The 10,142-nt window shown below is 39.4% G+C and overlaps 1 protein-coding gene across 1 annotated transcript; it reads left to right on the top strand.

Moving 5' to 3' along the window:
• Positions 1-1,732: 1,732 nt before the first annotated feature.
• Positions 1,733-3,929, top strand: LOC122656304 (cytokinin riboside 5'-monophosphate phosphoribohydrolase LOG8-like). The gene is made up of 7 exons (XM_043850786.1): positions 1,733-1,959; positions 2,277-2,374; positions 2,529-2,559; positions 3,047-3,146; positions 3,344-3,414; positions 3,527-3,670; positions 3,760-3,929. The coding sequence occupies exons 1-7, from the start codon at positions 1,825-1,827 to the stop codon at positions 3,850-3,852; spliced, it is 672 nt and encodes a 223-aa protein (XP_043706721.1). The 5' UTR covers positions 1,733-1,824; the 3' UTR covers positions 3,853-3,929.
• The last annotated feature ends 6,213 nt before the right edge of the window (positions 3,930-10,142 follow it).

Here is a 10,142-nt window from a genome sequence, read left to right as displayed (position 1 = left end):
GACTCATAAGCTTTTTGTTTCTACAGTTATTGCAGCTTGGATATCACTTTTATTTTTGTAGATTAGGACTAAAATGTGTTGGAATTTTTCTAAATATTGGTGTGGGACTAAAGTCCCACATATCGATTGTGAAAAAAAAAAATCTTTTGACTTATATATGTTTGTGATGTATTATCACATGTTATGTTTAGAAAGAATTGTACAGTGCACTTACGAGCGAAGACGGTGACCATTCGAGCACGTACGTGAGGCGCTTTGATGGCGTATTTTGCACTTCGCCTGTGCGTATCGTCACAATTAGGCCCACTGGTTGTAGCCCATCCATATAGCCGTGAGAGCCCAATGGTCATGACCCATCAGAATAGCCATATGAGCCCAATGGATGTGATCCATCCGAATAGACTTTGTGACCCTATAAATGGCCCATGAAATCTGTTAGTCCGAGATCAATTTTCTGTTAGTTTCAAGTGATTACTGTCTCTGCAATCAGTAATCAGTCCAGCCTAATTTATCTTAGGAGGCAGATTTGCTATAACCCATTTGCAGTAGTAGGGTGCAAATACTGTCTTAAAGACAGAACAACCTCGTTCGACTCAGGCTTTCTCTCTGTCCTCTTCCTTTGATATCAGATTTTTTAATACAATGCTTTTCCTCCATCCATCTATCATCTTCCTTGTATTTATAATTCTATTAAACAAATTGGTTAACCAATAAACCCCACAACCTCCAAGGTCTTTCTACACCTCTATCGGAATCTCATCTAGGTTTGGAATCTTTCCTGGTTTCATCTTTCTTAAAGCTTCTTTAACTTTTGTCATGCTAACATTTCTTACATATTTATGACGTGTGGTGCTTTGATGCATAATGTACTCATCTAGTTCATTTTTACTCAACTTATCTCTATTTAGTAGGTCACAAATATATTCATCCCATCTCTTCACGATGTCATCATCCTTTATCGACACTCTTGTGCACCTCACCGGATCTAAATCTCTGCTCTTCTATAGAAATTAATGAAAAAATCTTGTTTTTAATGAGTTTTCAGTATCTTATTGGGTTACTATATGTCAGCTCTCGATTTTTATTGAGTTTGGTCCACTTTTAATTTCGATTGATATATTTGATCGGTTTGGTTTGGTTTTGATTTCTATCAGTTCCATGAAACCCCAATCCGAAACCAAACCAATAATAGTTTATTTTGATCAAGATTTAACCGGTCTTTTTGGTTGGTCTGATCGATTTGGACAGAATTTTATCGAACTAGGATCCTCTGCAGTATCGGTAGGGTGGTAGTGCACATCCGACGGCATATCAAAGGCCATGTGACACACATGACACACACGGCTTCTACTGCATGCCACATGGCCTCTGCTGTGACGTCAGATGTGCACTGCCACCCCGCCGGTACTGCTTGAGGATTTTAATACAATGTTATCCCCCTTAGTGGCACTGATCCTGTTTCCTGGCCTCGCCGCCTCCACTGATCCATTGCAGCCTCAAATGCAGCATCGATTTGACTAAGAAAAATAATTTTTTGTTGCTTTCGTTTTTTTTAATCTTAAGGCCGACAAGAAGACGTTGATTAGAAGCTCAATAGTGCATGTGGCATTATCGTGCTTTCTTTTCTACCCTCAAGAATATAATAAGGTTCCAGAATGTGAGTCTTCCGATTGCAGGGGGAATTCGGATTGTCTTTTGAGGGCTGGTTTCGTATTCGTTCTTTCCTCTTTTTGCTTTGTTTTGTTTTGCCTTTTTAAGTTTTCGTTGTTTGAAATCCGGATAACCAAGTGACAGATTTCTCTCTTTCTCATGGGTTGTAATTGAATGGAAGCTTTTGAAATCCTGCAAATGGAAGGCAATACACAAAGCAAATTTAACAGCGTCTGTGTCTTCTGCGGGAGCAGCGCTGGCAATAGAAAAGTCTACAGCGATGCTGCTCTTGAATTGGGAAATGAACTGGTTGGTTTTTTCCTACTCTTTCTGTTTCTATTTCTTTCTTTAAGAAAGAATATTCATCCATTGATTGAGATTGCTATTTTTCCCTCATGGGTTTTTGTTTTCTCTCCCACTTCATGCGTTTAGTTATGCATTCCTGATTAATTTTGACGTTCTCAGTAATGGTTATTCGCTCTATTTGACTTTCTTGTTTTCCTTTCCTAGAATGTGACTGTTGGGTTGTAGGAGACTGGTTTGATTATTTCACTTTATTGGATTTAGGAATGAAAAACTTTTATGGGATTTCGTTTAATTTCAATGGTATGGACTATGGTTTACAGGTGAAGCGGAGGATAGATTTGGTATATGGAGGAGGCAGTATTGGGTTGATGGGTTTGATTTCTCAGAGAGTTCACGATGGAGGTTGCCATGTTCTTGGGTAAGTATAGAACAGGCCCAGAAGATTAAAATTCTTTCTTTTTGTTGTTGTTGTTATTTGGGGGGGGGGGGTTGAGGGTTGGTTTCCATTTATCAATTGATTTCTGGTCTAGTTGATGTATTAACTGCTGTTTTTGTTTACTGTTTGTATGCAGGGTCATTCCAGTAGCACTTATGCCTATTGAGGTATTTTTGTTCTTATTCCATCCTTATCTGATTCCCACTTATTTATTAGTATCTCTTAAACTGCCTGAAGCATTTATAGACTAATATAAGGGGATCTAGTTTGATTCTTCTGAAGCAACTCAACACTATTAAAGTTCACTAAAACTGAAAGACTGCACCATAAGGCTCTTCTATTTCGGCACAATTGAGAGAAGTGCACTATTGAGTTCTTGTTACACAACTACAGAGCTGTTCTTGACGTGGGCCACGTGGCATACAATACATTTTTTCCCAAAATCTGGTGGTTATAAAAGCTGATCTTTATTGTTGCCACTACCATGCTCTGTAGTTTTTTCTGTAAATTTTGAGTCATAAAGCTCAGCCAGGTCACAATGAAACTAACATTTGCTGGTCTCCTACAGAGGATGACTTGAATCTTGAGTGCAACCGGAAGCATTGATTTGACTAATGAGTGGTTTTTGAGGTCGTAACCTGGATTCCTTGACAGATATCTGGAGAAACAGTGGGAGAAGTGAGAACTGTTTCAGACATGCATGAGCGTAAAGCTGAGATGGCTCGACAAGCTGATGCATTTATTGCTCTTCCTGGTGAGTAACCAAAGAATTCTTTCAGTTCAAATGTAAATGTGAAGGTGAACTGTAAACTGCTCAAGGTTATGGTTGTTCTACTCTTTTAGACAAAAATCTGTACCGTTTGACCTTGGAACATAGAAGTATGTCTCCTTCCAGATACATTTTGTGTAGTGTTCTCCAAATTTTCTTGATGATATGTTGAACTATTTTAGGAGGGTATGGAACCATGGAAGAATTGCTGGAGATGATAACATGGGCACAGCTTGGAATTCACAATAAAACAGTAGTGCACCGACCTTTGTCTCATGAACATTTTGGATTGGGTAGGTTGGGAGAGGGGGTGTAAGGGTTGGTAAATCTGATTGATGTAATGACTTGGTAATATGTGTTGACAGATTGGCTTATTAAATGTTGATGGCTACTACAATTCTTTGCTTGCATTATTTGATAATGGTGTTCAGGAAGGTTTCATTAAACCAGCTGCTCGGCATATAATTGTATCAGCTCCTACTGCAAAAGAACTACTTGAAAGAATGGAGGTGATTAACTGACCTACTCATTTTTCTTCCAATGATTCTAATCTCAATAATGTTTCTTGATTGTGATTCTTCTGCTTTCTAATTTGCAGCAATATATTCCAACCTACGAACATGTTGCGCCACATAACAGTTGGCAGATGGAGCAACTGAGTGGATACTCTAGGCCACTAGATCCACCTTGACATTATTCTTTGTGGGTGATCTTTTCTATTAACTGTTTTGATGTCATTCTTTTTTGTTCAATTTTTGTATAAGAATTTATTCAAATGGGATTGCAAATCTACTCCCAGTTGAATTTCAAATAAGAATTTTTCTGTTGATTTTGTTTACTTTCATGTGTGACATATTCACCAAAGGGTGGTTAGTAGAGACACTATTCCCTATTCATATAGGGTATAGCATTCGTTAAGGGTGAAAATTTCTCACTACTCATAAGCAGTATCTTGGTGAGATGGACCTGCAATGCAAGAGCTGAATTTTTATTTTTAATTGATATCAGTTCTAAAGTGTTCTTGCAAAAATCTCAGGGACTACACAGGTGACTCGGATTCGATTCAGATGAGATCAGTCATTGTAAACAATCCTGTGTGAGTCAAGCTGGCCAGACTCATACTTTGTGGATAAAGAAATGGGTAGTACTTTTCTGTCCGTGAGTGTAGTCTACGCCAGCACTTCCATGTGTCTATTTCTCTCCTCAAAACAAGGGGGGTGTCTTTTCACATGGGGAGGAGAGAGATAGACTCGTGGGAGTGCTGGCATCGGGACAGAGTTAATTTAGTGTTAGTTTCAAGGTAGTAGGAGTTTAGGCTTAAGGACAAGCATTGAAATGACATGTAGGCCAACATTGGTGGTTGCCTTCCTGAAGTCGTGGACTAGTGGACACTGAACATAGTATGGTACACTTCCAAATTTGTCCAAAATCTCAGTAGCCTTACTGATCTGTCACTTTTGGAACTTTCAGTTTATTTTCATGGCTTTTGCAGGTTTTATTGGTCATTTGAGAAGGTGCCAACTACTTCTCACATGGATGTTCAAGGAAATCTGTCCTTGGTGAGGGGTCCTAAAACTGCAATTTTTTGTTTGTTCAAACATTGATAAGTTTGATTTTTTTGGAGCTGTCAATGGATGTTTGCTATGCAGTGGGCCTCCCAGTGTGATAGTTAAGGACAGAAGTAAAGCTGGAGTGGTTGTAGCTCAGTTCATGGGTCCCTATTGTTCCATCTCTCATGTCAGATACTGAAATGGGTCAAAAGCCAAACATTCAAAGCTAATAACTTTTACTAGTCCCCCACCCAAGAATTGAAGGGGGTAGGGAGTAGGGTTAACTGTTTGTTTGTTATGTCTAAGCCATGGTACTTGGGCCAAGTTATTTTACCCTTCCCATGGGCACCATTGGCCATTATTGTTGAGAGGGTCATGGGATGGTCATCGTCTTCATCAATGGCTATTGATTCCATTCACTGGTAAACATCTGCGCCCACTCACTCCTAGCCATCAACCAATTGTGATGATAGACCGTTGGTGTATCTTATTAGGATCCATCAGTTTCAGATGGTTAACAAGACAAAAAAACATAATTATGACGGTGACATGAGGTTGACGTAAGCATGAAAGTTAATTACTTAAAGGGGCGTCGTTCTCTGTGCCATAGCGCAGGCTTCACCCAGGCTTATGGGGGTGGGTGAAATGACCACCTTGCTCCCCTGCACAGGCTATCCATGTGCCTGGGCACAGCTTGCGCTGTGGCACAGAGAACATTCTCCCTTACTTAAAATACCTCCAATTATGAACAAAGGTTGAACCGAAGGTTTTGTTCGGAAGGTACAATTATCATGTTGTTTAAGACAAAATCGTCAGCCGATTATTTGGTGACAGCTCTGTGTAACCCGTGCTTGCTTACACCGAGGATGGCTCCCTTTTTTTTTAAACCAAATTGGACCACCTAGTTGATAATTAACTAGAGGGAGAGGGTTATGCCACGATATCAGTGTAGGAAGTAATATGCACACCAAACCAATAGCTGTTCTGAAAAAGGTATCATACAAGAAAATATCCAAACTATACCCAGTTCTGTCCTTGTGTATTGAATCTATTAATGAGTCATAAGACAAAGAAGAGGAAACGAAGTGGGGTTGGATTTTTGAAAGGGGACCATCAAGGAAGGACCACATTTGCAGTATCAAACCCGGTAGGTAAGCTTCTCGAATATCATGGTTAGTGAGGCACTCTCAATTCGGGAAGGATTACTTGAAGCCATATCAAAAGGGGCACTAAGGTTGGTGGTGGAGAACGACAATCAAGAAGTAATGGCTTGTTTGCAAGAGGACAAGAAATCGGCCGTGGAGATAAGACCGATTATTGAAGACATCAAACACCTTGCTGCCTATTTTGATGCTTGTGAGTTTCGCTTTATTTCAAGGGCTGTTAATGTTATAGCAAATACCCTTGTCAGGAGGGCCCAATCTATTGCGGATAAGATTGTCTGGCCTATACCCGATCATAACTTTGCTATTCCAGATAGATAGCTAGCTTGCTGTAATCCGTTATTTCATGTTTCAATGAAATTCTCTTCTACTCAAAAAAAAAACAAGTCACTAAGACAAATCAGGTTCAATGGTTATTAAGAATAGGAACGAATAATCAAGCTCGTGGATTTACATAGGTTGGTCGGCTTTTGGCCCAATATAAACAGTGTTTTAAGTATCGAAATTGGATCGGTTCTAACCGTGTTGTATCAGTATCAATCGTGAACGATATTGATATATATCTATATCATTGGGATTGGGATTGGCTAAAAAGGTTTTTTTTTTTTTTTTTTTTGAATTTTTGGTTGGACTAATACTGATCAATACGTATTAGTATTGTATCGATATCAGCCTTGATCAATCCCAAATCCGATACTGTGAACTAAATCCTTGAATAGAGAAGAAGGATTTTGTACAAAACTTTAAACTACGACTGACTTGAAAGCAATTCTTATTTAAGCAATGACGGATCTGAGAATGGAATCATGTTCATCTTTGACGAGCTGGCCCTCCTCTCCTACCTTCTTGGTTCAATTCTTTCTCTATTCACATTAGCTATCAGGACGAACAGAGCAGCACCTTGGATAGAGAGAGAGAGACAGAGAGAGAATCCATTCAGATCATTTACAATGGATCGAGGGGTTACTGAAGTTTGGGTTGTGGGCTGCCTCTAAAGCCCCGTTAAAAGCATGTAGGGTTAATGGAGAATTATATTGGGGTAATTAGCTTATGTAATGTCACCTACAAACTCCTTTCAAAATTGATTGCAAACAGACTCAAGCCCTTTTTGGCCACCATCATATCCCCTTTCCAGGCTGCCTTCCTTTCCGGATGCCAAATCTCTGATAATATTATCATGGCACATGAGATTTTCCATTTTTTAATAACATACTAGAAGTAAATTGGGCTATGTGGCTATTAAGATCGATAGGTCCAAAGCTTATGATAAACTTGAATGGGGTCTCATTACTTTCCTTTTCGATTTTTTGGGGTTTGGTTCTCATTGGAAGAAACTCATTACCGCCCTTATCTCTACCTCTTCTTTTTCTATCAAGTCGGATGGCAGCCCATTTGATATTTTTCAAGCCTCTAGAGGTCTCCGTCAGGGCTGCCCCCTCAGTCCTTATCTTTTCATTATTGCTATGGAGGTTTTGTCACGACTCTTTGCTGTTTATAGAGACCTGAATCTTTTTCATGGTGTCAAGATTTCTCATTCTGCATCGAAAATTACTCATCTTTTATTTGCCAATGACATATTTTTTTTTTGTCAAGCTTCTCATGAAGATTTAACTACTGTTAAGGCCATCCTTGACTTGTTCTCTGACATCTCTGGACAAGAAATTAACTGTTCCAAAAGTGGTTTACATTTTAGCAGAAATGTGTCTGCTTCAACCAGGACGACCCTTTGTGATTTAGTGGGAATTAAGGAAGTGGCTAAGAATTCTACATATTTGGGTACTAATCTTTTTCCTTGCAAATCAAAGGTTAAGGATTTCAGTAGTATTGTGAACAGGATGCAGATCCTATGCAGGTTGTAGGGTTTTAATTCAGTCAGTTCTTGCTTCTACTCTAGCTTTTCTCATGAATTGCTTCCTGTTCCTTAGTAAAATTTGCAGGAACATTGATTCGATTTGCCTTAAGTTCTGGCTGGGACACAAGCATAACAGTAGGAATTCGACCCCTATAGCTTGGGATAAAATGTGTCGTCCGAAATCCTATGGTGGTTTGGGGTTTCGTAAAGCTGAAGTCCACAATAAAGCGCTTTTATTAAAGCTTGGATGGAGGGTTATCACTCAACCACACTCCCTTTGGGCAAGGATTCTCAAGGCCAAATACTTCCCTAAGACCTCTTTTTTCTACCCTACTACTAGATCCAAAAGAGGATCCCCTATTTGGAATAGTATTGCTCATCTGATTCCTAGTCTTGAAAATATGGTTATCAGGATAGTAGGGAATGGTAAAGACACTTTCTTTTGGACTGATAGGTGGAACCCGTCCTTCCTCTCATGTTTAGCCAATTATGCGTTGTCTGGACTTTCGATCCTTGATAAAAGGGCCACTATATCTCAGATTGCTGTGGAGGAGGGTGGTTCCCCTACACATTCCCGGTCCTTGCTTCCTTCTAACATGCACCCCTTGATTTCTAATTTTAATTTGCAAAATTCTGATGACAAATGATGGTGCACTTTGCACAAAACTGGCAACTTTAGTACAAAGCTTGCTGCTAATTTTCTACTATATTCTCCCAATGCCACAAATACTTATTTTTCTACATGGTGGAATTTCTTTTGGAAACTCAAGATTCATCCCAAATTTAAGATTTTTTTCTGGCGTGTGATACATGCAGGACTTCCGATCAAGGCTTCAGTTTCCAAATGGACACAGATCGATCCCTCTTGTGCATTCTGTGGAAATTATATCAAATCTTACTGGCACCTCTTCTTGTCTTGCGATTGGGTCAAACACATCTGGGTGGCTAGCCCTTTGGGTTTACGTACTGAATCTCTGGTTTATAACTCCATGAGTGATTTCTGTTTTAAGTATTTTCACTCTAGACAGCTTGATAAGTTTCAACCACCTAGTACTTTGGGGTGTTTATAATTACGTGCTACTTCATTTGGTCAGCACGAAACAAAGTTTTATTTCGTTCTGAAAAACCAAATGTGATTTGGGTTTTACAACAAGTTTCACGCTGGATTTCAGATTTAAATTTACAACCCCTTCCCTCTTCGCCCAATGATGTACTTAAGGAATCACGTACTAATTACACTTTGATTTCTTGGATACCTATTCCTAAATATAAATATCATATCTTATTGTGTGCAGGAATCCAGACCCCAGGACTAAGAGTGGCAGGCTGGGCGTATATGTTTTTGATGGCTGGGATGTTTTTGTTTTTTGGTACAGGAAATATTTTGGCGTCTAAGGTTTGGGATCCGAAATTGTACAGCATCAAGGCGGGTCTAGACCATGCAACTTTGTTAGGTTTGAAAATCAAGGAGATTTGGTGCTCAAATCAACTGATCACCAATGCTCTTCCATCCCCTACTAACTCTCCTTGGTCATGATTATATATTAAGGATCTTATGTATATCTAGGGGTGTCAACGGGCCGGTTCGGGCCGGTTTCAGTTCGGGCTTTTCGGTTTCAGTGTGACTTTTATAGAAACCGAAACCAAACCATTAAGAAATATTCGGTTTCGGTGCGGTTTCGGTTTCGGTGAGGTTTGGTTTTGTGTCGGTTTCGGTTTATGATAACGGGTTGATATCGGTTTGGATTCGGTTTGGTACCGGTTTTATATAACTAGTAAGGTCCGGTTAGTGCTAATTTTTCTTCTCTTTCTCTTTTAAATACATAAAATATTTCAAATACAATGCATCTTTGTATCCTATGTCCTATGGCCTATGGATACAATTGGTTGGGTAATCACTAACAAAGGATATGAGATAAAGTGAGAAACTATCACAACACATTTAAGGGGCAATGGGGCATTTGGCATTTACTGATTTACTCATTTATCGGGTTAGGTCGGTTCAGTTTGGGTTCGGGCCTAACGGTTCGGGCTACCGATGCACCGTCGGGCTAGCCCAAACCAAACCAAACCGTTTGCCTTTCTGGATCCACAAACCGAACCGAACCATTAAGAGTTCCGTCCGATGTGGTCCGGGCTCGTTCGGGCCGGTTTCATCGGTTTGGGTTGGGTATTGACACCCCTATGTATATCAGTAATCGAACTTCAAACGTAACTTTTTCTACTTTTAAAAACCATCTATGCTTAGAAATAGTTTGCAACCTTGCGTCCTATGCACAAGGCATTTAGGTTGTACTTTTTCTTTTCTTAAGTTGTTTTCTTTTCATCAAAAAAAAAATAAAAAAATTCGAGAAATTGCATCTCTTTGTATTTTATAAATTGGTAGATAGATATGCAGTTATTAAGGTTAATGAGA

Source organism: Telopea speciosissima, chromosome 3, assembly GCF_018873765.1.
Source record: "Telopea speciosissima isolate NSW1024214 ecotype Mountain lineage chromosome 3, Tspe_v1, whole genome shotgun sequence".
Lineage (NCBI taxonomy): Eukaryota > Viridiplantae > Streptophyta > Magnoliopsida > Proteales > Proteaceae > Telopea > Telopea speciosissima.
Note: the sequence above shows the minus strand (reverse complement) of the source record. Positions and strands in the feature narration are given on the sequence as shown.

Coding starts and splice junctions, on each gene's coding strand:
- LOC122656304 (XM_043850786.1), top strand. CDS start 1,825: ATGGAAGCTTTTGAAATCCTGCAAATGGAAGGCAATACACAAAGCAAA. Junction 3,415..3,526: donor TTGGAATTCACAATAAAACA/GTAGTGCACCGA, acceptor ATGTGTTGACAG/ATTGGCTTATTAAATGTTGA. Junction 3,671..3,759: donor AACTACTTGAAAGAATGGAG/GTGATTAACTGA, acceptor TCTAATTTGCAG/CAATATATTCCAACCTACGA.